The 27,424-nt window shown below is 41.1% G+C and overlaps 1 protein-coding gene across 1 annotated transcript; it reads right to left on the reverse strand.

Moving 5' to 3' along the window:
• Positions 1–156: 156 nt before the first annotated feature.
• Positions 157–27,424, reverse strand: LOC311073434 (alpha-2,8-sialyltransferase 8F-like). The gene is made up of 7 exons (XM_084099204.1): positions 27,319–27,424; positions 25,316–25,496; positions 18,407–18,487; positions 4,827–4,971; positions 4,175–4,287; positions 3,996–4,073; positions 157–881 (listed from the first exon to the last, which is right to left on the reverse strand). The coding sequence occupies exons 2-7, from the start codon at positions 25,411–25,413 to the stop codon at positions 380–382; spliced, it is 1,017 nt and encodes a 338-aa protein (XP_083955330.1). The 5' UTR covers positions 25,414–25,496; positions 27,319–27,424; the 3' UTR covers positions 157–379.

Genomic DNA, 27,424 nt, shown 5'->3' on the forward strand with positions numbered 1-27,424 from the left:
GCAAGGCCATAGTATAATTGCATTATTAAGCTTTACTATATCAGCAACATCAGGAACCATTTCGCCACTCCAACGATGTACGCAGAGCTGTTGTGGATCCGTTTACCCAACTGGCACAAATTTAAAGAAATTTACAGTGTTGTTTGGCAAATAAATAAATGACAGTTATAATACGTATTACCAACATTTTATTATGTAATATTTATGTTACACCTCAAATGGAATTTATAGTAATTTACAATGTTAATTTATTAGTGAGTCCACAAACTCATCCTCATGACTTGTCGAGCATTTGCAGCTGGTATAGTTGTAGTGTAAACATAGGTAGTATAGATGATTGAATGCTTATTTGTTTTGGTGTTGCCACCCCTCACAGTCCTCATGCCACTCTATAATTATTTTCTCGATCCGCCCCTGGTGAGGAGCAGGGCTGCAGGTGCAGTGTCAGCGCCCCCTGGCTGTGGAGCTGCAGTAGCCGCACAAACTCTTCCGGCATCTTGTGTATGTAGGGGTGCGGGCGATCCAGGTCATAATAATGGTATGGAACCGGACGCTCCTGCAGGTCGCTGTCGAACGGCCAGAATCCGTAAATGTGAACATGCTCACACAGTTCCAGTGCAGTGCTGATTAAAAGGAATCCCGTGGAGAGGCGTTGCTCCTGCAAGCCACGTCCCTTCCAGAAACGGTCCAGTGTCCGCAGGTAAGAGGGGCTAAAGAACGCCACCGGCTGCTGAGGTCTGATTGGCTGGAGGACTTTGAGTGCTTTGATTGACGGTGATGTGCAGATTGTGTAGGTGAAGGCAGGAATAATAAGGAAGGCATTTCCATACACACTGACCCGCTCCACCAACGGATCCGGATTCTTCTCCAGGTTTTTGTATCTATAGAAACACAGTTTTTAATAAATGCTACTGACAGAACACTAGATGATCATATATGTGTATGCCAGGGAAAATACGCCTCTGTTCCCAATCTGTCATTACTACGTTATGTTGACTGACAAATGGGGTCTCACTTGGGTGCCCCAATCTCCTCTGAGTTTTATAAAAATGGCCAATGGAACTGTCCAGTTGAAATTCATGCCAAGCCACTCCCCTGTACATACAGTTATACGAGATGGCGGCTCGCATCCACTCATTCAGAAATGTGCTTTGGAGACGCTGAGATGCTGAGACAGCATTCGTGATTGGTTCATGTCTTCATTGCGAGAATATGACCATGTCGACACTGCGGTCGAGACTTAGGGCCCTATCTTGCACCCAGCGCAATTGACTTTGTACACTGACGCATGTATCATTCCTATTTTGCACCCGCGCAAAGCGCGCTTTTCCCTCCACAGAAGCACGTCGCTAAACTAGGGAATGAACTTGCGCTCCCTGGGCGGTTCAGCGCAAAAAAGGAGGCGTGTTCCGGCGCAAACGTTCCTTCATGCTATTTTGCAGGTTTAGAAAACAATTGCGCCACTAACCAGGAAAAAATAGTTTAAAGTCAGTGGCGCGTTGCGCATGTTATTCATATGCTATTTTAAGGGCGCATGCTTGGCCATAATCAATGTAGCGTGTGCACAACGCGCATACACTTTGATTCTCTCATCTACACAGAAGCAGCAGTTTTCATTTTTGCAAATCATACATTATTATGATAGATAGATAGATAGATAGATAGATAGATAGATAGATAGATAGACAATTTATTATAAAAGCATACATCTAGCTTACACATTTACCCAAATTATCATACTCCTTTTTAACCGAAGTTAATTTGGGTGGGTTTCTCCATCCCCAACGTCCCTGACGAGAGCGTTGCTCTCCTTGGCTGTGAACCGCTCCTGGCGCGCGTCTGGCAAATTCGCCGTTATAATAGGAATCCGCTTTAGAACAAAGCGCGTCTGCTCTTAAAGGGAATGTGAGATGACGCTCTGATTGGTTTATTTCACGTTACGCCCAAACCACACCTATGAATAATGAAGCTACTTCAGACCAACCCATTTTAGATTTGTGCCTGGCGCAAGAGTCATTTATCCCGCTGGGAAAATAGCAACAGCGCCAAGACCCGCCCACAAAGTTACTTGCGCTTTGAGCTTTGACACTTGCGTTTCAGATCGTTAAAATAGGGCCCTTAGCCTCTTTGTGAAGGAACGAGTCCACTCTGCTGTTACCCAGCCCGCCGCCTCTTCTCATAGTTATCAGCCTCTGGTCTGATAACACTTTGGGAGACCTGAGGGTTACAGTGGGAGCGCTTCCACTGGGACTCCCCCTCAGTATTGTGTGCTGTCCAGTTGCCAGGTGATGGGACCTTCTCTTGGGGGACCCAGTGTGTCATTTGGTGCTCCGGGTGAAGATCAGATAGCTGAATCAGAGAGAGGGCTATTGTCCTCTGCAGAGGAAGATGATGCTGAGCTTCCCCCTTCGTGCGTGGTCGCTTATGCTGAGTCGGATGCAGAGTCAACATGTACTCCAAGGGGTCCATGGATATTCCACAGGTAGAGTTTGCAATTGCGCTGCACTTGTACCCGCAAAGTGCTGCCACCTAGCAGGATCGTCAACTCTGGCTGCTAAAGCTTACAATGCCGCTGGACAGGCGGCCTCCACCTTGCATGCCATTGCCATCCTTCAGGTCCATCAGGCAAAAGCTCTCAAAGAGCTGCAAGAGGGTAGTTCTGAGCCAGGATTGATGCAGGAACTGCACACGGCAACTGACCTTGCCCTCCGGCTGACGAAAGTCACGGTGCGAGCCCTCGGCCAGACATTGTCCACCTTGGTGGTCAAGGAGCGCCATCTCTGGCCAAACCTTACAGAGATGCGGGATCTCAAAAAAGAGCAATTTCCTTATTCTCTGGGCCATATCAGGTGGGGTCTAGCAGTTTGCGACACTATGTTTCCTCACTTCCAGCTGCGCCTTCCACATTTGCCAAGAGGTCGCGGTTCGAGAACGTGCTGCGCTGCCCCTTCAGCCGAGATGAGGTTGGGATTTTACAGCCCTTACTTCATCGTACCCAAGATAGGCAATGGGTTACGGCCAATCTTGAATCTGCTAGTCTTGATCTGGACCCTTCACAAGCTCCCGTTCAAGATGGTAATGCCGAAACACATTCTCATGAGCGTTTGTCTCCAATATTGGTTCACAGCAATCGCCCAGAAGGACAATTCTACCTCGACACAGACTGTTTCTTCGGTTTGCCTTAGAGGGTTGGGTGTACCAGTACAAGGTTCTGCCCTTGCCTGGCCTGTCCCTGTCTTCCCATGTCTTTACTAAAAGTCATGGAGGCAGCTCTTGCCCCGCTAAGGGAAGTGGGCATTCACATTTTAAACTATCTCGACGACTGCTGTATGCAACAAGCACGTTGGCTCCTGGACGTGACCTCGACTGCAGTGGCATTACAACTGCCTAGAGTTGTTTGCAGTTATTTTTGCCCTGCGCCAGTTTCAACCATTGTTTCAGGGCAAGCACGTGTTGGTCCGGACGGACAACGCGGCGACGGCTGCATATATTGGATGCATTGCCACACAGCTGACCCCGGGGCCTACGCAAATTGGTAATCCCATATGTGTATTCTCCATGGTAGGGTTTCCCTGTCAGTAAACCTGTGTTTTTCCCTGGGCAGATTCTGCTCTGCCCCATCCTGAACAATCCTGAAGCACCCCGCTGAATGGCCGGGACCACATCTTGGCTCCTCAGCAAAATCTTGAATGAGTGGATGTGGACCGCCATCTTATACACCCGTATGTATGGTGGAGTGTTAGTCCCCATTTGTCAGTCAACATAACGTCTCCATTCCCTCCATTGGGGGATGAGGGTTACGTCAGTTTTTTTCTATTTATTTATTTCCTATCAATTTACAACAAGGTTTTATATGCTGACATTAATGGACAAGTAAAAAATAAACAATATGTTTGTAGCATTTAACAATCTTGTTTAATATTATATATTTTAATTAAAAATGTGTTTTTGATTTGTGTGTGTGTGTGTGTGTGTGTGTGTGAGTGAACACTGACCGAAGCTGACTGGGGTTGATGGTTACCAGATCCGTCTTCAGTCCAACATCACTGTCATTAACTGCTGCCAAATTAAACCTGAAAGAGAGAGAAAACATCATATTAACAGGAAGGATGGATGAATACTGATGGATTTGTTGTGGTCAGTGTGGGAGCAAGGAATGATGGGATGCGTTTACTGTATGACAAAGTCTGCGTTGTCAATCTCACGTCCACAGCTGCTGTTTTTCAAAATCCCACCGCTGCCGACCACAGCACACCGACCCAGACGCCGACCGGACCAGGGGAAGTCCTGCACACACACACACACACACACACACACACACACACACACACACACACACACGTACACATACAGACGTATACACACACACACACACAAATGTGCCCACGCACGCTCACACGCACACAAAAGCGCATGCACGTGCAAACACATGCACACACACATTGGGTTTTCATGTTATATGGGGACTTTTCCTGCACATACTGCATATTCTCTCCCCTTACACTACCCCTACCCCTAAACCTACCCATCACAGAAAACATTTTCATTTACATTTTCAGAAAACATCACTTAGAATGATTTATAATGATTTATAAACTGTTTTCCTCATGGGGACCAAAAAACGCCCCTACGAGGACAAGAATTTCAGATGTTTCCAACTTTGTGGGAACATTTTGTCACACATACACACACACACACACACACACACACTCGCACATCGCACACTCACACACTCACACACCCAAACACACACAGTCACATTCACACACTCACACAAATACACTGACATAACACACACTCACACATACACACACACACACACACACCTCAGGCAGCATACTGTGGAGTGCTGAATTCATTTTGTATGTTTTTGTTGTGCTTGTTTCATAATGGATGGATTGATTGATGGCTGTGTTGCTTTTGGTGAGGATGAATGATCCTGTGGCGTTACAACAAAATTGAAGCCTGATTCTGTCATAAACACACACACACACACACACACACACAGAGAGAGAGAGAGAGAGAGAGAGAGATAAAGAGAGAGAGAGAAAAGAGTTAATGAGGATTCATATTACATGAGCAGCTTTATCAGTGTCATCTTTGTTAATGACCCACTTCAGTTTTCATAGATTTATTGTTTGAACAGTTTTAACAGCTTGTCTCTTTAAAAACGGTGTATCTGAACAATAATGACATGTTTTTTTTTAGAAAGCTTAGAAAGAGGTAAAACCCTCTGGTGAGCCGGATCTGGCATTGACAACACTCTCCACACCTTGCTCTTTCTCGTCCTCATCCTCTTCCTCCTCTTACACATACTCTTCTCTTCCTCCTCTGCCTCTCACATTGTTGGTATCAACATTCAGTGGACCTGTGTCACATGTGCACTCTGAGCTGGCTTAGATTTGAAAATGGTGTTTAACTGCCTGAATGCTCCACCACCACGTCCATTCAAAGATCACAGTCTCCATAATTCTAACCAGCCACACCTTTTCCTCATGTCTACACTCATTATCCTCCCTATATATACACAATCATTCCTCTCCTTCATTGTCTGGTCTCCATTATGGAAAAGGACTCATAACCTGCGCTACATACCTTACCTTTCCGAGTCTGGTATCCGTTACAGAAGACCAGACCGAAACATCATGAATCCGACAGTCCTGAATTCTGAAAATTCTATTCAAGATTATGCTTTGAAATTTCGTACTCTCGCTGCTGAAACTGGTTGGAACGAACGTTCCCTTATCACCACTTATCGTCAGGGTCTGGATCCTGCACTGCGGCTGCATCTCTCCGCTTATGACGACACCACCGGGCTTGAGCGCTTCATTCAACTATCCATCCGTGTTGAAAATCGTGTGAGGGGTTGTATGGAAGACCGAACATGCCAGCAGTCCTCCTATTATCATCTCCAGCCAGTGTATCCCAGCACTCCAGAACCAGCCCTGGAGCCCATGCAAGTTGATAGTACCCGTTTAACTCTGTCTGAGAGGCTGCATCGTCTGACCCAGAGACTATAGCTGTATTGTGGTTCTGGTGGACATGTTATTCAGGCATGTCCCGTCCTCTGGTGAGTTATCTCTCTTCATCTAATGTTAGTTTCACGCCACTTACTACCATTGTGACACTAACTGGCTCTATCCCAGGAGCAGGGGGCAGCCACCTCAACTCCAGGAACCTTTTTGTCCAGGAAACTCACCCCAGCAGAACAAAATTACGAAATTGGGAATCGAGAACTACTGGCCATCAAGCTCACTCTTGAGGAATGGAGGCATTGGTTGGAAGGGGCCCACCAAACTTTCACCATCCTTACCGATCACCGCAATCTGGAATATCTTTGAGAAGCTAAAAGGTTAAGCCCCAAACAGGACAGGTGGGCCCTTTTCTTCAACCGATTCCAGTTCTCCATCACCTACCAGTCAGGGACCAAGAACATAAAAGTAGATGCTCTCTCCCGTCTCTATGCTCCCAAAGAGACCCCTGAAAATTCAGAATCCATCCTCCCTTCCAATCTATTTGTGAGCCCCATCCAGTGGTCCCTGGACGAGGAACTCGCGAACCAATGCCTCTGAACCCACTCCGCCGGGGTGTCCACTAGATCACACTTACGTTCCACGCACCCAACGTGTCCCTCTGATTCAGTCACACTCTTCACTGGGCACTGGTCACCCTGGGACCAGTCAAACCCTCTCGCTGCTACGAGACCGCTTCTGGTGGCCTAACATGGCAAGGGATGTGAGAGGGTACATCCAGGGCTGAGTGGAGTGTGCCATGTCCAAGACCCCACGTCACCTCCCATCTGGTAAGCTGCTATCTCTGCCCGTCCCACACCATCCATGATCACACCTAGGAGTAGACTTCATCACAGACTTACCACCCTCGGATGGACATACCTGTGTTCTGGTTGTAGTGAATCAGTTTTCCAAGGCCTGTCGCCTAATCCCACTAAGAGGACTACCAACTGTCATGGAGACAGCCGAGATGTTATTTAACCATGTCTTCCGAAACTTCGGTCTACCTGAAGACATTGCATCTGACAGAGGTTTGTGTCCAGAGTCTGGAAGACCTTTTTCAGTCTCCTAGGTGTGACTGTGAGTCTCTCCTCTGGTTATCAGCCCCAGAATGACGGGTAGACGGAATGCAAGATACAGGAGATAGGATGTTTCCTACGTACCTTCTGCCATGTCCACCTGAACTCCTGAAACCACTTCCTCACCTGGGCAGAGTACGCACAAAATTCCCTGCGTTATCCAGCTACTGGTCTTACACCCTTCCAGTGCGTACTCGGCTTCCAACACCCATTGTTCCCCTGGTCTGGGGAACCTTCTGAAGTTCCATCTGTTACTCATTGGTTCCAGGAGAGCGAGAGGGTCTGGGAAGCAGTTCACTGACACCCTCTGCGGGCAGTGTGTCGCCAGAAGAGCCATACTGATGCCCAGAGAACCGCCACTCCCACCTACCAGCCCGGGTAGAAAGTGTGCCTCTCCAGCCGCGACATCAGACTGCACCTGCCAAGCTGAAAGCTGAGTCCCAAATACATTGGTCCTTTCCCCATGGCATGGCAAATCAACACAGTCACATGTGAATTGTATCTTCCTACTCACAATAGAATTATCCCTCTGAGGTCGACAAACGCGCCGACGCGTTTTGCTAGATTTTCTCCACATTGTAGCACTTTAAACTTAAATTACTCCGTCATTTATGGTCATACAGAAAAAAGAAATATAAAAAAAGTATCTGTGATATTTCTACTTTTGTATGCGTCCACTTACAATCAAATCAAAACATTGTGCTTTTGTAAAATAAAGAAAATAGACAGGGTGTGCGTTCTGCCTCTCCGTCGCGGTGAACTTTTTTTTCTTGAGCACGTCTATAAACTGAAACAAAACTCAGCGAATACTTGTCACACATTTATGAGCCATACACCTTTATAAACATTTAAGTGTGTACTTTTAAATGATCGGATTCAAAACGAAAACAAATATTCTCTGTTTAAGTAATTTGTATAAAACCAACAAGATGTCCAGCTTATCAAACGCTTCCTAATTATTTTTTAATTTACCACGCCCACTCGCGCAAAAGATATCCACATGCAAATCTCCACATGGAACGCGATCGCCCTCATTACCTCAACAACAAAACACTTCACTTCACTTTTCGTCGAGTGGATTTACATTGGATTTACATCAGGAGAAGAAGAACCCGATTTGAAGACAAGAAAGATAAGGTAAGAAATTCTTACATATTAGTTTGCTATTGTTGCATAAATTTCACATTGCAGTTGAACTGTTGCTAGATATATTGTGAATATTATAATATTTAGACACTTGTTTACTGTTACTGTGTTTGTGGACATCTGCTCAAACGTAGATATGTATATGGTAACCATAATGTTTTATATTTGAGCGCGATCGCGTTTGAATGTATCATATTTTGGATCGTGATCACGTTTGAATGTATCATATTTTGGATCGTGATCGCGTTTGAATGTATCATATTTTGGATCGTGATCGCGTTTGAATGTATCATATTTTGCAGCGCGATCGCGTTTGAATGTATCATATTTTGGATCGCGTTTGAAAAGCAAACGGCTTCATGTTTTTACTATTATCTCATTTCATATCATCATAACGAATGGAAACATTTGAAGTAACATGATAATCAATATATTTTTCTCTATCTTAGTTGTTACTTCCAAATCTTTTGGAAGATTTATACTGTTATAGGTTATTATTATTTTATCCAGCACTGCGCATAGCTTATGCCTACAAGGCACAACAAACCTGGTGTTCACTGTTCATTATATTATATATTGTTGGAAACATTTGTGTGTGTGTGTATTCTGTGAATTTTAAAAAGCAATTTTAACCAGAAAAATCTAAAATGTATTCCCAAAATCGTGCAGGCCTTTCTCTTGATATCAGTATGTTCACTTTTTTTTTTTCAGGGCCCAGATGACACTGAGTCCTGCTGAATTCAACATTCACATGAGTCTCTGTACATGGTAAAGTGAAAATCAAACACCTTGGAAATGAAAGGTATGTACAATGTTTTTAGGAATGGCACAAAGGTCTCTGTCTTTGGATCATTGTTTTCAATAAGAGCTTTTTTGGCACTTGTTGTGTATCTTGGACTATGCTGTGTTGTAAATAAATCCCAAAATTTAAAAGCCATTCTTTTTAAATCTCCTCATTTACAGTATTGTGCAAGGTTGCCCAGAATGACAGGGCCTGATAGCTCCTAATAGGGCCGTTAGGGGAGGGTCTTTGTCTTTCTCAGGTGAGAAAAGCTTACATATTAATGAGCTCTCGCATAAGGCTTTTTCACACAAAACACGTCGTAAAATTTTTAAATCAATATATTGTCTTATCTGAATGAGCAGTTAGGGTGATTTTCACATAGTTTTAGAGCAAATATTCTAGGCTACGTGATACAATTTTCAAAAGTCTTGTGAAGAAATAATCAGTATGGGTTTCATAGCCTTATTTCAGTGAGAATTTTTTTTTGTATTTTCACAAACCACTCATAAATGTCATTATCTCAAAACTACAAACTTTTACATACATGCTGCTGATATATTATTGTAGCAGAGTTTGTGCTGAATACAGTGTAATTAGACTTTAGCCATGAAAATGTCACAAGTAACAGAAATAACCAGAAATGTCAGAGCATGTCAGAACACCTCCAGGGCCCAGAAAACAGCTCAGACCTCAGAGGGTTAATCCTACCATTCATGCATCACTCCTGAAACCATACCATACTTCTGTTTCTCTTCTCTCCACAGTGCCTGGTCCCAATGACGAACCCCCTCTGCCTTTTGTACAGGAGGATTGGACAGTATACGCTGTGAAGGAGATAATGGACTCCCGGCATCGTGGTGGCCGCTTGGAATACCTCATTGACTGGGAGGGGTATCGTCCAGAGGAGAGGTCATGGGTCCCCAGGGAGGACATCTTGGATCCAAACCTCTTCACAGAATTCCACGCCTCTCATCCACAATGTCCAGCTCCACGTGGCCGGGGTCGGCCACTGTGATGTCGGGGTCCTCAGGAGCGGGCCGTGGAGGGGGTTCAGTCACGGTTTCACCAGGCTCCACCAGGCTCCACCACCACGCCCATTCAAAGATCACAGTCTCCAGAATTCTAACCAGCCACACCTGTTCCTCATCTCTATACTCACACAAGGACTCACACTATTTACCTTACCTCCTATCGCTAAAATCTCCAGTGGATTCCTGTTCTCCTGCTGTGTTCCCTCGTGTTCTACAGCGTCTCCTTGATCCATCCTCTACCTCTCCATTGCTGCAATCGGGCTTTTTTTCCCTCCATCATAAATTAGTTGTGTCTCAGAGCATCAGAAGAAACACAATAAACGCTGTCTTGTTCTCTAGCATTCGGATGCTGGTGTTTGGAAACGAAATCGTGTGAGACGTTTCTGGAGGGAATTAAACCAAATCATTTTGATCACACACTTCGACTTCAGCATTTCAGAACCACCAAACCAACATTTGAGATGCTGCAATGCCATTGGTCCGCTGGTTAGTCCAGTTATCCAATCACAGCCTCTCCTAAGGCATATCAAGGGATTTATTCAGAAAATGTGTTTCAATCACAGTTTATCAGATAAAGAAATGATCCGCCTCAATTGCGTGAATATAGATTTTTATGCACATTTGTAGAACTGATGCGCATCTTGGCATTTCCAATCGTTTTCCAAAATTTGCATAAAAACAGGTAGATGGAAACACAGTCTTCAGAACAAACCATATTTGGGAGTTCCTGAAAATTCTGTCTGTACACAGGATCAAACTCTGCTATTCTAAAATACCAAATGTTTCATGAGGCGATTTATTTTAATTGCTGAGGTTTCACATAACAAGGGGACTTATACTGTATATATTTGCACTGGTGTTGCTCAACAACTTCACTTCTCATGGACATATAAAGACACTATGAGAAAGACACTAAAGGAATGTGGAACTGAACATGTACAAGTGGTTCCTGTAGCTCAAATAGCAGATTATTGCACCAAGATCATCAGTATGATCCCCAAGAAATGCATCAACCTGAGAAAAATGTAAACCTTGAATGCAATGCAAGTCACATTTGGATGACCTGCCAGATGCATAAGCATGAATGTAAAGATGATAAAGACACACCTGTTTAGCTCCCGCTCAGTTTTGTTTGATTTGTACGGGCAGCTCATGAAATCTGACAGCTCCTGCGTGAAGCTCTTGAGTTTGGTAACACTTTAAAATACGGATCCTTCGTTAATGAATAACTACACAGGAACAAATGAGTAACACAATATTAACAATCTAGTAACTACAGTTAACTAACAATTAAATCTGATTAACGAATTAGTAAGTAATAGCACACAGATTTAAGTGGTAGTTCACTATTAACTAATCAATAACTACTATTTTTTTAATACTTCCCAGAGAACTACTGAATTTTTTACAGATTTAAGTGGTAGTTCACTAATAACTAATCAATAACTACAATTTTTTAATACTTCCCAGAGAAATAATGAAAAAAATTCACAATTCATGCAAAACTTAATAACTAATGCAGGAAAAATTACTAGCACTAGATTAACATTACTGCTAGATACTGTAAACTAATTATCAATATGTAGTAGCGTAGCAGACTTATGATTTGGGAAAGCTGTCAATAATTAGCCTATGCACTGCTGTCTTTTAGAGAACTATTCATAAACTAAATAATTTTTAAGAATTGTTTTTATAAATGCACTTGTCTGGAACACTTACCCTGTGGCCGATTTTCCGGCATTCCTCTGGACTGGCTTTGAATAACTAGACTCATCATGGTGAGTACTGGAACATACTGAGTCATCAGCCATCCAAATACCAGTTATTTTATTATTTAACCTACCTCTCTAAATTGTTTTTATGTTCATATGTATATATATATATATATAAATATGTGTGTGTATATATATCCTGTGAATGATTAGATGATTCTACCCTTTCGGGTTGGCTCTTCATTAGTAACTACAGCATGGAATCATGATAACTAGTAATGACTCAAGTGTTAAAGGCAGGGTAGGTAGGACTATATAAAAATAAAAGATCCACATTTGTTAAAACTTTCTATATATATCAATACATAATTAAAATGTAAGTACTCTGAAAAAAAGAGTATAAAAATCAAGTGACTCTAGACCGTTTAATCTGTATTAAACACAGCTCATTATTTCGATTCGGGACGAATCAAAGGATTGGCTTAGGCGACTGTCACTCTCTCTCGCAACCATGGCAACCACCCTTTTGCCACGGGATCTGCCCACTTGCGCGCGCACGTTTGATTTGAGGAATTCGAGAGGCACGGAACCTAGGAATAGCAAAACAATGGCAGAGAAAGAGCAATCAAAATTCACATTACCGGCATGCAGTTAGTGAAGGCAAACAAGGCAAAAAAAGAAGACAGTACAAGAAAAGGTAATGAACAAAAAGTCTTTGGATAAACAAAGAAATAAAACGCGTGTCAATATCGGCGTAGCTTTCCAGCGACCACCCCGTCCTCAGCCTCTACTTCCTCGGACCCTAGTTGCACGCCACGGCCTCTTGCACGACCTCCTCTGCTTCGCCCTAAAATTATTTTTATTTTACAAAAGGACATTTTACAAACCTACATTTTGCGCATGTGCTCCTGCACGCACTTTTCCAGTCACAACACAGCAATCAAAGGAGGACGCGCTGAAAACTGTAATGCTGTTCTCTTCCTTCATAACTCGTACTGAGAATGTTTGCGTTGCAGAGGAATTTGTGACTGTTTCAGCTGTTCAACCACATCAAAGTTTCGTAATTAGTAAGTCCGTGCTTTTTCTCTTTTTGTTCTTATGTGCTGAAGGGCTGCTGTGCCTTGGTGAAACGGTGTTTGTACGTGAAGAGCTCTTTTCCAAAACGCCATAAACCTAAAAAGCTGCCTCAAAGAACCAGCAAAAGTAATGATTATGAATGTGTAAAATATTGCAATAAGACATTTTAATTGTTTATTAATTTCTGTGTCGGCTGCAAAGATGAAGTTGACGATATTTGACTCGCGATCTTCGCAGTAGGCTTGTGAACGCATGCACCGGAGAAATGCACATTTAGGCTACATAGTTTTATTTTGTTTTGGATGGTTTTGTTTAGAACCAGATTTCTGTAAATATATTCCACATTTTTTAGGCCTGTGAGGCGAGGCTACGGTTCGGTTCACGATGATATAATCTCCAGTTCAAGCACCTTATGTTGTGATTGATAGCCTATATTTACTTTATGTATTTAATCCAGGAATGAAAATATTAATGAATTAATGAAAAAAAAATATATTAAAATTAAGATACAATTAATACAAAACGAAATTCGTTTTAAAGAAAGGCTTTGTGCTTTCTGTTTTGAGGTCTCTGTTAAAGTTTGAAAGTCTTAGTGCAGCTTTCAGAGCGCTCGCGTCCATAATGGAGAAATGTCAAGTAATATTGTTTTTTCCTCATAAATGCAAACACGAAAAATAAAAGACAAAAACTTTTTTAAAAAGACAAACCATAAATTTAGAAAAAAAAAAAAGAAAAAAAAAAGGATTTATAGCGTTTTGGGGGAAAAATGAATGGATTTATACCGTTTTGAAAATGTTGATTGATCATCAACAATATTGTTGTTTGATTTAATAATCACTGTTGCAAGAAGTGCCTAGTTAAGTTTTTTTTTTTTTTTTTTTTTTGTAAGTGGAAAAAGTAGGGGCTGCCACAGATTCTGTTTAGTTAGCTCCTTTATTGTTTTTTTCTATAGCCTAGAATAATACAGGTCAAATGCAGCAAGTCAAAAGACCAACTGGACCTTCTTTGCCAGTTTGCTCACATTTCTTTGAAGGATGGCAAAAATATCGCCTGAATATCGATATCTAGATATTGGAAAAAAATATCGAGATATTCATTTTTGTCAATATCTCCCACCCCTACATGCAGAACACCATATATGTTATGAATCTTACACGAAATTCATCTTCATCACAATATAACTGATGGTAATGTAAAAAAGTGTATCAATGCAACCTGTTTTTAGCTTATATAACTAGCTCGTTAGCGAATCAAAAAATATATATTTTAAATTTACCAATATCAATATGCTAGCTTGATAGTGAGTACTAAAATACATCTTATTTGTTTATTTTCATAAGCAATTAGCGTTAGATTTTTTTATTACATGTGATTCTGACATGATGTCACTACATGCACTGTGCTCCTTCCTCTCTGCTTGTCTCAGGTAAATAATGCGTCTTCAGCTCAGCGGTTGGAGTCGCGCGTTCATGTGTTTTGGGGGCGTGGCTTTGGAAGGAGCCCAGAAGGGAGGGGGTGGAGTGAATGGAAATAATGAACTGTCTTTAAAACAGTCCTGAGAGGTCTACAGACACTCGATTTTTATACTTTCTTTTTCAGAGTACTTACATTTTAATTATTTAAAGGCAGGGTAGGTAGGAATGGTCTAAAAAACTTCTTTTTCAAATTTGTTTAAACTTTATGTACATATCAATACATAATTAAAATGTAAGTACTCTGAAAAAGAAAGTATAAAAATCGAGTGTCTGTAGACCTCTCAGGACTGTTTTAAAGACAGTTCATTATTTCCATTCACTCCACCCCCTCCCTTCTGGGCTCCTTCCAAAGCCACGCCCCCAAAACACATGAACGCGCGACTCCAACCGCTGAGCTGAAGACGCATTATTTACCTGAGACAAGCAGAGAGGAAGGAGCACAGTGCATGTAGTGACATCATGTCAGAATCACATGTAATAAAAAAATCTAACGCTAATTGCTTATGAAAATAAACAAATAAGATGTATTTTAGTACTCACTATCAAGCTAGCATATTGATATTGGTAAATTTAAAATATATATTTTTTGATTCGCTAACGAGCTAGTTATATAAGCTAAAAACAGGTTGCATTGATACACTTTTTTACATTACCATCAGTTATATTGTGATGAAGATGAATTTCGTGTAAGATTCATAACATATATGGTGTTCTGCATGTAGGGGTGGGAGATATTGACAAAAATGAATATCTCGATATTTTTTTCCAATATCTAGATATCGATATTCAGGCGATATTTTTGCCATCCTTCAAAGAAATGTGAGCAAACTGGCAAAGAAGGTCCAGTTGGTCTTTTGACTTGCTGCATTTGACCTGTATTATTCTAGGCTATAGAAAAAAACAATAAAGGAGCTAACTAAACAGAATCTGTGGCAGCCCCTACTTTTTCCACTTACAAAAAAAAAAAAAAAAAAAAAACTTAACTAGGCACTTCTTGCAACAGTGATTATTAAATCAAACAACAATATTGTTGATGATCAATCAACATTTTCAAAACGGTATAAATCCATTCATTTTTCCCCCAAAACGCTATAAATCCTTTTTTTTTTCTTTTTTTTTTTTCTAAATTTATGGTTTGTCTTTTTAAAAAAGTTTTTGTCTTTTATTTTTCGTGTTTGCATTTATGAGGAAAAAACAATATTACTTGACATTTCTCCATTATGGACGCGAGCGCTCTGAAAGCTGCACTAAGACTTTCAAACTTTAACAGAGACCTCAAAACAGAAAGCACAAAGCCTTTCTTTAAAACGAATTTCGTTTTGTATTAATTGTATCTTAATTTTAATATATTTTTTTTTCATTAATTCATTAATATTTTCATTCCTGGATTAAATACATAAAGTAAATATAGGCTATCAATCACAACATAAGGTGCTTGAACTGGAGATTATATCATCGTGAACCGAACCGTAGCCTCGCCTCACAGGCCTAAAAAATGTGGAATATATTTACAGAAATCTGGTTCTAAACAAAACCATCCAAAACAAAATAAAACTATGTAGCCTAAATGTGCATTTCTCCGGTGCATGCGTTCACAAGCCTACTGCGAAGATCGCGAGTCAAATATCGTCAACTTCATCTTTGCAGCCGACACAGAAATTAATAAACAATTAAAATGTCTTATTGCAATATTTTACACATTCATAATCATTACTTTTGCTGGTTCTTTGAGGCAGCTTTTTAGGTTTATGGCGTTTTGGAAAAGAGCTCTTCACGTACAAACACCGTTTCACCAAGGCACAGCAGCCCTTCAGCACATAAGAACAAAAAGAGAAAAAGCACGGACTTACTAATTACGAAACTTTGATGTGGTTGAACAGCTGAAACAGTCACAAATTCCTCTGCAACGCAAACATTCTCAGTACGAGTTATGAAGGAAGAGAACAGCATTACAGTTTTCAGCGCGTCCTCCTTTGATTGCTGTGTTGTGACTGGAAAAGTGCGTGCAGGAGCACATGCGCAAAATGTAGGTTTGTAAAATGTCCTTTTGTAAAATAAAAATAATTTTAGGGCGAAGCAGAGGAGGTCGTGCAAGAGGCCGTGGCGTGCAACTAGGGTCCGAGGAAGTAGAGGCTGAGGACGGGGTGGTCGCTGGAAAGCTACGCCGATATTGACACGCGTTTTATTTCTTTGTTTATCCAAAGACTTTTTGTTCATTACCTTTTCTTGTACTGTCTTCTTTTTTTGCCTTGTTTGCCTTCACTAACTGCATGCCGGTAATGTGAATTTTGATTGCTCTTTCTCTGCCATTGTTTTGCTATTCCTAGGTTCCGTGCCTCTCGAATTCCTCAAATCAAACGTGCGCGCGCAAGTGGGCAGATCCCGTGGCAAAAGGGTGGTTGCCATGGTTGCGAGAGAGAGTGACAGTCGCCTAAGCCAATCCTTTGATTCGTCCCGAATCGAAATAATGAGCTGTGTTTAATACAGATTAAACGGTCTAGAGTCACTTGATTTTTATACTCTTTTTTTCAGAGTACTTACATTTTAATTATGTATTGATATATATAGAAAGTTTTAACAAATGTGGATCTTTTATTTTTATATAGTCCTACCTACCCTGCCTTTAAATGGAAATGGTACCAGACGCTTAATAAATAATTATAAAATATATGTTTATAAAAGCTACTTTTTTCATGCCTCATGTTTAAACAAATTTTTCTAGTCATGATTTGTGCAACCAAACACAAGTCATTTCAAGCGTATGTGATATTGTTTGTGAACTTTTAAATACTATACTTTTAGAAAATTTCTTTAGAAGTATGCATTAACACTTGACTAGCCATTACTAGTTAGTTAACATGATCTTCACTTTAGAATACGGATCCAAATAATTAGTAGTTCCTATAGAGGTATGTAGTAACACTTGAGTCATTACTAGTTAGTTAACATGATCTTCACTTTAGAATACGGATCCAAATAATTAGTAATTCCTATAGAAGTATGTAGTAACACTTGAGTCATTACTAGTTAGTTAACATGATCTTCACTTTAGAATACGGATCCAAATAATTAATAGTTCCGATAGAAGTATGTAGTAACACTTGAGTAATTACTATTTATCGTGATTCCATGCTGTAGTTACGGTAAGCCAACCCGAAAGGGTAGAATCATCTAATCATTCACAGGATATATATATACACACACACACACACACACACACACACATATATATATATATATATATATATATATATATATATATATATATATATATGTATACATACATACATACATATCTACATATGAGCAAAGAGACATACATAAAAACAATTTTGAGAGGTAGGTTAAATAATAAAATAACTGGTATTTGGATGGCTGATGACTCAGTATGTTCCAGTACTCACCATGATGAGTCTAGTTATTCAAAGCCAGTCCAGAGGAATGCCGGAAAATCGGCCACAGGGTAAGTGTTCCAGACAAGTGCATTTATAAAAACAATTCTTAAAAATTATTTAGTTTATGAATAGTTCTCTAAAAGACAGCAGTGCATAGGCTAATTATTGACAGCTTTCCCAAATCATAAGTCTGCTACGCTACTACATATTGATAATTAGTGTACAGTATCTAGCAGTAATGTTAATCTAGTGCTAGTAATTTGTCCTGCATTAGTTATTAATTAGTTTTGCATGAATTGTGAATTTTTTTCATTATTTCTCTGGGAAGTATTGAAAAATAGTAGTTATTGATTAGTTATTAGTGAACTACCACTTAAATCTGTAAAAAAATTCAGTAGTTCTCTGTGAAGTATTAAAAAATAGTAGTTATTGATTAGTTAATAGTGAACTACCACTTAAATCTGTGTGCTATTACTTACTAATTCGTTAATCAGAGTTACTTGTTAGTTAATTGTAGTTACTAGATTGTTAATATTGTGTTACTCATTTGTTCCTGTGTAGTTATTCATTAACGAAGGATCCGTATTTTAAAGTGTTACCCTTGAGTTTTATACTGAGAGGGAAACAAAGGCATTTAATTAAATGGTCAGTTCTCTGAAATATCAGGATCACTGGTTGATATTCATTCTCACGCACCTTTTGGCCGGTTTGATAACGGAAAACTTGCGTCTGAGTTTTGTGCAGCGCAGCTTCTGAAGCGCCTCTGTCATCGCATCTCTGAAAGAAAAAGAGCATATGTCTTTTTTTTTTTGCTCATAAATTATCAACATGATCAAAACTGCTGATAAACCTGTTGCACACAATCTACTTCATTCTAGTTCTGTCTTATGGGTTCCTCCTTACTCTTAAAAATAAAGGTTCTTGTTCAGCAAAAAACCTTTCTTGCCTTTAAAGGACTCTTGGCTTCTCTTGGCAAGGGTTCTTGATGCTTCATTACCGGTTATTTGTATTAGATTAGGTTCAGTGGTGTTACAGAGCAGGCTTCCGCACCGCCTCCTCTTCACCACCGGAGGGAACCTTCCCCGGAATATTAACTTTACCCATTGAACTCCATTTCCCATAATACCGCTTACCTGGGACTGATTGCGTTACACACCTGCACCTCATTTACACACACTCATATAAACCACTTCCACACACACATTCAATGCAAAGTCTTGATTCTGCCCCGGCCATCATTTCTGAGCGTTTATTCCCGTGTTTGATTTCTGTTATTGACCTTGGACTGTTTATCGTTTCTGATTCTCTGCTGCCTGCCCTGACCTGGATTGTCTATTGATTCCTGATTCTTGCTGCCTGCCTCGACCCTTGCCTGTTCACCTGGTTTGTCTCTGCCTAGCCTGCTTTGTCCTGTCTGCTGTGTTTGACCCTGCCTGTCTTGACTACTCTCTAATAAAACTGCAAATGGATCCCACTGTCTCTGCCTCTTCACAACAGAAGACTTCGCCACTTATGGATCCAGCAGCAGTCATGCAGATCACCACTGAACTATCTGCTCAAGCATCACAGTTATCTCTTCATCATCATCAGCTGAGTCGTCTTACCTCCCTCACTGAGGAACTCGTTCAAGCACTAAAAGCTCTCCGAACTTCCAGTCACGCTCCTTCGGAACAAGCACAGAGTGCATCAGCTCATCCCGTCAGTACTTCAATCAACACTCGTCTTGCCTTCCCGGAGAAGTATGACGGTGATCCCACTAAATGCAAGGGGTTTCTGTTACAGTGCAATCTCTATATCGATCAGCAACCTTCATTATACTCTAACGATGCTGGACGCATCGCGTTTGTCTGTTCACTATTGACTGGAAAGGCACTTGAATGGGTCACAGCAGTTTGGAGACCAGAGGGTTCGTCATTTTCCTCATTCAGAGCATTCCTTCAACAATTCCGTAATGTCTTTGAACACTCCACAGCAGAAGGAGATCCGGGAGAACAATTGTTAAAACTCTCTCAAGGAAGGAACACTGCTGCTGATTACGCTCTCACTTTTCGCACTCTCGCTGCACAAACCAACTGAATAGAGGATACCCTCAAAACTCTGTTCAGAAAAGGTCTCACAGTCGAACTACAGTCTGAATTGGCCTGCCGAGATGAAGGTAGGAGCCTGAACGAATACATCAATCTCACTATCCAGGTTGACAATCTCATGCATTCTCGACGCCGAGTCAGAACACCCCTATACACCGCTCACGAATCCACTACAATGCACGAACCAATGCAGCTGGGATTTACTCATCTTTCACCTGAAGAACGAGAGCGTCGCCAGCAGAACCGTCTTTGCCTGTACTCTGGTCAACCAGGTCACATGAAAGCTTCCTGCCCTGTTTGTCCTGTCAGCAAACCTCAATCGGTGAGTTCTCACACCAAAGAGAATTTATTCACATCCAGTATCCTGTTACCCATTCGCCTGCACATCAAAAACCGAACTATTGTCACTACTGCCATGCTCGACTCAGGAGCCACAGGAAACTTCATTTCTCATGAATTCACGTCATTACATCAAGTAAAATTAAATCCCTGTGAGTCTTCTCTGACAATGGAGGCGCTAGATGGACATCCCATCGGAGGAGGAAAAGTTCATCGTTTGACTGAAGAGATCAAGATGCACGTCGGTACCCTGCAATCAGAAACCATTTAGTTTTATGTCATCCAGGCCCCTCATCACTCTATCCTCGGTCTACCCTGGTTACGCACCCATAATCCACACATTTCTTGGAGAGATGGCCAGATCACACAATGGGGTGAGCACTGTCATGAACACTGTCTCTCGAAAATCACTCGAGTTTCTCAACCTGTTTCCATCGTGTCCCCTCCTGATAACCAAGAAGTAAAACTACCCTCCGAATATGCAGACCTCACTGAAGTATTCACCAAAAAGAAAGCCTCTCAACTTCCTGAACATCGCTCTGTTGACTTGGCCATCGAACTCACTCCAGGTTCCACACCACCCAAAGGTAGAATTTTTCCCCTGTCGCAACCCGAATCTAATGCCATGAAACTTTACATCCAAGAGGAACTAGCCAAGGGTTTCATTAGACCATCAACTTCTCCAGCATCCGCCGGGTTTTTCTTTGTGAAGAAAAAGGATGGAGGTTTGAGACCCTGCATTGACTATCGTGGACTGAATGACATCACTGTCAAATTTCGTTATCCTTTACCTTTGGTTCCAGCTGCTCTCGAACAACTTAGACAAGCCAAATATTATACAAAGTTGGATCTTCGCAATGCATACAATTTAATTCGGATTCGTGAGGGTGACGAATGGAAGACAGCATTCTCCACCAGTAGCGGGCACTACGAATACTTGGTTATGTCCTTCGGTCTGGCTAACAGTCCTTCAGTGTTCCAATCGTTCATGAACGACGTGTTCCGGGACATGTTGGACAGATGGGTGATTGTCTACATCGACGACATCCTGGTGTACTCAAACTCCTTAGAAGAACACATTCACCATGTCAGAACGGTCCTAAAACGTCTGCTACAATACCAACTCTACGCGAAAGCAGAGAAGTGTGAATTTCATCGAACCAGCACTTAATTTCTGGGTTATGTAATCAGCCAAGAAGGGGTGGCAATGGATGATAAGAAGGTCAAGGCGGTACTGGAATGGCCATTACCCCAAACCGTCAAGGAACTGCAACGCTTCCTAGGGTTTGCCAACTTCTACAGACGTTTCGTCAGAAATTTCAGCATCATAGCCACTCCTCTAACTACCATGACCAAACACCACACGTCTCGTCTGACCTGGTCCCCTGAAGCTCAACAAGCCTTTGAAAAGCTAAAGACCCAATTTACCTCCACTCCCATTCTTCGACACCCAGATCCCACACGTCAATTCATCGTGGAGGTGGATGCCTCCAATACCGGGGTCGGAGCCATTCTGTCTCAACACCAAGGTAACCCAGAAAAAATGTTTCCCTGTGCCTTCTTCTCCCGAAAACTATCCTCAGCAGACAGAAACTATGACGTGGGAAACCGCGAATTGTTGGCCATGAAACTCGCCCTCGAGGAGTGGCGACACTGGCTGGAAGGTGCTGCTCAACCCTTCATTGTCCTCACTGATCATAAGAACCTTGAATACCTTCGATCAGCTAAACGTCTGAATCCTCGTCAGGCTAGATGGGCTCTATTCTTCACCAGATTTCAATTCACTGTCTCCTTTCGACCAGGATCAAAGAACATAAAAGCAGACGCTCTCTCCCACCAAGCAGAAGAACCCACTCAACTTCTCCCCAATGACACCATCATTCCTGAGAGTCTCCTGGTAGCCCCGGTACAGTGGGACACAATCACAGAAATTGAACGGTTCAACCACCAAGCAGAACTTCCATCCGAATGCCCCGAAAACCTTCTGTACGTTCCAGAACCTTTGCGCTCAAGACTACTCGACCAAGTACATTCTGCACCCAGCTCAGGACATCCCGGAATCACGGCTACTATCCATCTACTTCAGAACCGCTTCTGGTGGTCAACTTTACAATCAGATACCATAACTCACATCAAGAACTGCATAACTTGTAATACTTCCAAGTCTTCCAGATGACTCCCAGCAGGTCTCTTAACTCCTCTGCCTACACCTCAACGCCCCTGGTCTCACATAGCCATCGACTTCATCACAGACTTACCACCTTCACAAGGCCATACCACCATACTCACCATAGTAGATCGATTCTCCAAAGCCTGCCGGTTAATCCCTCTTCCCAAACTCCCCACTGCATTAGAGACTGCTGAATTACTCTGCAACCAGGTTTTCCGCTTCTACGGCCTTCCTGACGACATAGTCTCTGACCGAGGACCCCAATTCACTTCCCGGGTATGGACATCCTTTTTCAAACACCTCAATGTCAACATCAGCCATACCTCTGGTTATCATCCCCAGTCCAACGGACAAACAGAATGTCTTAATCAAGATGTAATTCGCTTCCTGCGCTCCTATTGTCAACAACACCAAACCGAGTGGAGACGGTATCTGTTCTGGGCTGAATACGCTCAGAACTCTTTGGTCAAACCTGCTACAGGCATCACTCCTTTCAAGTGCATCCTGGGCTTCCAACCTCCACTTTTCCCCTGGTCCGGTGAACCCACTGACTTACCATCTATCACAGAATGGTTACAAAGGAGTGAAGAGGTCTGGGATCAAACACACACTCATCTCCTCCATGCCGTCAGATGTCAAGAAGTCCAGGCTAATCGTCACCGTCGCCCCGCTCCAGTTTATCAACCCGGCCAGTGGGTTTGGCTCTCTACCAGAGATCTCAGACTTCGACTTCCATGTCGCAAACTCAGTCCCAGGTATGTTGGTCCGTTCCAAATTCTCAGACAAATTTCCCCTGTATCTTTTCGACTTGATTTGCCCGCTAATTACCGTATTTCTCCTACATTCCATGTATCACTCCTGAAACCTGCCGGTGGTCCGAGAGGAGAGTCGGAGGAGGGAGTCGCGGCTCCAGACCCCCCATCCATCCTGGTTGATGGCGAGGAGGCGTACCGTGTGCACGAGTTGCTGGACTCCAGGCGCCAGGGTAACGTCCTCCAGTATCTGGTTGACTGGGAGGGGTACGGTCCGGAGGAGCAATCCTGGGTCAACGCTGGAGATATCCTAGACCCCACACTCACAGAAGAGTTTCATCGGATGCATCCGGAAAAACCGGCCCCTCGACCTCGTGGAAGACCCCGGCGTCGTTTGCCTTCTCGCCTCAGGAGCTGCTCGCAGAGGGGGGGCTCTGTTACAGAGCAGGCTTCCGCACCGCCTCCTCTTCACCACCGGAGGGAACCTTCCCCGGAATATTAACTTTACCCATTGAACTCCATTTCCCATAATACCGCTTACCTGGGACTGATTGCGTTACACACCTGCACCTCATTTACACACACTCATATAAACCACTTCCACACACACATTCAATGCGAAGTCTTGATTCTGCCCCGGCCATCATTTCTGAGCGTTTATTCCCGTGTTTGATTTCTGTTATTGACCTTGGACTGTTTATTGTTTCTGATTCTCTGCTGCCTGCCCTGACCTGGATTGTCTATTGATTCCTGATTCTTGCTGCCTGCCTCGACCCTTGCCTGTTCACCTGGTTTATCTCTGCCTAGCCTGCTTTGCCCTGTCTGCTGTGTTTGACCCTGCCTGTCTTGACTACTCTCTAATAAAGCTGCAAATGGATCCCACTGTCTCTGCCTCTTCACAACAAGTGGGAACTTTACAGGATTTCCTATGACATCAGACCCCTTTTGTTTCTGTTAAGGGTGGAGCAGTTCTTTTTGAAGAGCAGGACACACAACAAAGTCTAGGGAAAGAATTTCTGTTAGAAAATGCCAGTGAAAGCAATTATAACCTTAAATCTTCTGTGAAATCAGAAGATTGCTCAATAGAAATGTTGATTCCGTTTCATGCCAACTTCATTACATCTGAACACTAAAACAAACACAAGGTATTTGATATATTGGTAACACTTTACAATAAGGTTCATTAGTTAACTACATTAGTTAACATTAACTAATAATGAACTGCACTTATACAGCATTTGTTCATCTTTGTTAATGTTAATTTCAACATTTACTAATACTTTATTAAAATCTTGTTAACATTAGGTAATGCACTGTGAACTAACATGAACAAACAATGAACAGCTTTATTTTCATTAACTAACATTAACAAAGATTAACAAAAACAGTAGTAAATGTATTGCTCATTGTTAGTTCATGTTAGTTAATACATTTACTAATGTTTAATAAAGGAACCTTATTGTAAAGTGTTACCGATATATTAGTGTATATTACTACTACTAAATTAATACAAGAATCACATTTTTTATTGCAAAATATGTAATTACATTATTGCCAGGCCTTTATATAAATTTAGATAAACAAGTATGTCCAATTTCATCGGCATACAGGCTACTCAAGTACAATAGCAAATCTCAACTGCGGGATTGTTTAAATCGTCGCAAAATGTAACTATATTATCGGTTAGCTCTAATCTGTAAAATGCGATAAGGCATGAAAATATTAAGGTATTATAAATTTTAACATCATGATTTTCTGTAAAGCTGCTCTGAAACAATGTGTATTGTGTATTGAGAATACATTAATTTGCACATTACCAAATTTGTGGAATTACTTGTGCAGAAAAACAGCAAATGGTTCAAACATTTTCACCGCAGTAAACTGAAGGATTTCTTTGAAGCACTATAGAGTGAAACACCTTTATCTCTGATTCAGTCCTGAACAGCTCTACTCTCCTGCGTAACAAATCTAAAACATTTCTATTCTGATTAAAATTATAATGACGTTTCCATCTAAACTAATGACAATTAAATAACACTACACTTGTGTGTTTCTTAGACTCCTCAGAAAACAATTTAACAACTTCATGACAGCATGCACAATATCATATTGTATTAGTGTCATCAATTAGAATAATAATTTAAAAAAAGGTATTAGTTATAAGGCTACTTAAAAACCAGCAATACAGAGCCCGATTTGAATTCATTTAAATATCGTTTATTGAATTATAATGAAATATTGAGATAAAAGCGCTCACCTGGACGAGTGTGTGTCGGGTATGTAGTAAAACACCACACACACAGCCTGAAAGATGACCAGGACCATCAGCAGTGTGAAGATCCACTGGAGAGCCATCAGAAATCGTGTGTGTGAGTGTGCGATTCAGGGGTTACAGGCCACACACACACACACACACCCCTCCCAAACACGCTCTTATCCTGTAAAATGTTAACATGATTTTAAACTCCACCTTGACTTGTATTTTGCATTATGTAATTTTGTCGGTTCTTTTGTTTTATGTGTTTGACTTTGGGATTGCCTTAATCGAGAATGGTGTTTAGATTATTTTTGATTATGCGTTTCTGAGACATTCTGAGTATAAGAAACAACATTCAAATTTAAATTCCGAGTCTAGCCTAAATGCCTAAAGATAATATCACACATAAATATCATATACATATACATATATATATATATATATATATATACACACACACACATATATATACAGTACATACATACAATAAAAAGTATTTAAAAATTAAAAATAACACTGTATCATGATTTATTCACTGTAAAAATTATTTATTATTTACACTGAACAAAATTATAAACGCAACACTTTTGTTTTTGCCCCCATTTCATGAGCTGAACTCAAAGATCTAAAACCTTTTCTATGTACACAAAAGGCCTATTTCTCCTAAATATTGTTGCTGTGTGATAAAACTGCACATTTTAAAGTGGCCTTTTATTGTGGCCAGCCTAAGGCACACCTGTGCAATAATCATGCTGTCTAATCAGCATCTTGATATGCCACACCTGTGAGGTGGATGGATTATCTCGGCAAAGGAGAAGTGCTCACTAACACAGATTTAGACAGATTTGTGAACAATATTTGAGAGAAATAGTGTTGAAAAAGTGTTGCGTTTATAATTTTGTTCAGTGTATCATCACAACTTTTTATCTTTTGTCAAATCAACTTAGATAATTAATGTGGTTCAGATAACATAATATTTTGAGTTTCTATTTATTAAACCAATCACTTTCATTGTATTAACAAACAAAAAAATATATTTCAATGAACTTACTGGCAACCCGGTAACTTATTTTAAGTTATACCAACAATATATTTGTATAGTGTATTTATTATTACAATTTATTTATTGTGATGTATTGGTATTCATTTCAGCGGTGGCAAAGTTAAAACACCAAAAAAGTTATGAGTGGCTGGCAACTTAAAAAAAAAAAAAAAAAAAAAAAAAAATGCTAGTAAGGATAGACTATAGTAACTTGTTTTGAACCGAAATGCTCCTTTAAATGACAATTATTTGCGCATTAATATGTAATTTCAAAAATGTAATTATATAAATATTATATATATATATATATATATATATATAAATATAGACATATATATATATATATATATATATATATATACACACACACACATATACATATACATACATATGTATATATATATATACAGAGAGCGAGAGAGAGAGAGAGAGAGAGAGAGAGAGGTATAAATAAAACAAAGATTATAGGAGAACAAGCTTGTTTCATGGTTGCCACAGAGAGAGAGGGACCGAAACAGAGGAGATGTGATTTATTGTTTATTATCTCCAGCTCGTATCTTGCTCCTTTTGATATTCTGTAGTGCAGCAGAATACGGAGATGGAGAGATACTATATTTGACGTGTCTTTATTAAAAGATGTTTACACAGGAACACACAAGCTAGATCTGCCACCAAGCACGGGGCTACAACAACACTGGTAAATCTGAGAGATTCAGCCACCTGTTGCACAAGCATGCCCTCTAGTGGTCACACTCCCAAATAACCTTACACTTCACTACATCCCCTTCCCCCTAATAACACTAGCCCCCCAACAAATTAGTCAGATATGAACAGCAGTATATGAACATTAATTTTTTTGTTGAAAAAACATTATCACAGTCTAAGCTGGGGACTTCTGGTAGACTGCCGCCATCCCGAAGAGTTCCAGAACGCATTCTTGCCCTGTGCCTGGGAAACTCACCACAGCTCTAAGCCAAATCTTTCAGATAACTGGGTAGCCTTCTCATCCTTTTGGACCCTCTGAGTTCAGGCTGCTCCTCCACACATGAAGTCTCAGACATCGTAAC

The sequence above is a fragment of the Abramis brama genome, assembly GCF_963993115.1.
Source record: "Abramis brama genome assembly, chromosome: 22".
NCBI lineage: Eukaryota > Metazoa > Chordata > Actinopteri > Cypriniformes > Leuciscidae > Abramis > Abramis brama.

Excerpts from the sequence above, each read along its gene's own strand:
- LOC311073434 (XM_084099204.1), bottom strand. The coding sequence starts at position 25,413 with ATGGCTCTCCAGTGGATCTTCACACTGCTGATGGTCCTGGTCATCTTT. Across the intron at positions 18,488-25,315 it reads CCCGACACACACTCGTCCAG|AGATGCGATGACAGAGGCGC; the intron begins GTGAGCGCTTTT and ends TTTTTCTTTCAG. Across the intron at positions 4,288-4,826 it reads TCCACAGTATGCTGCCTGAG|GACTTCCCCTGGTCCGGTCG; the intron begins GTGTGTGTGTGT and ends GTGTGTGTGCAG.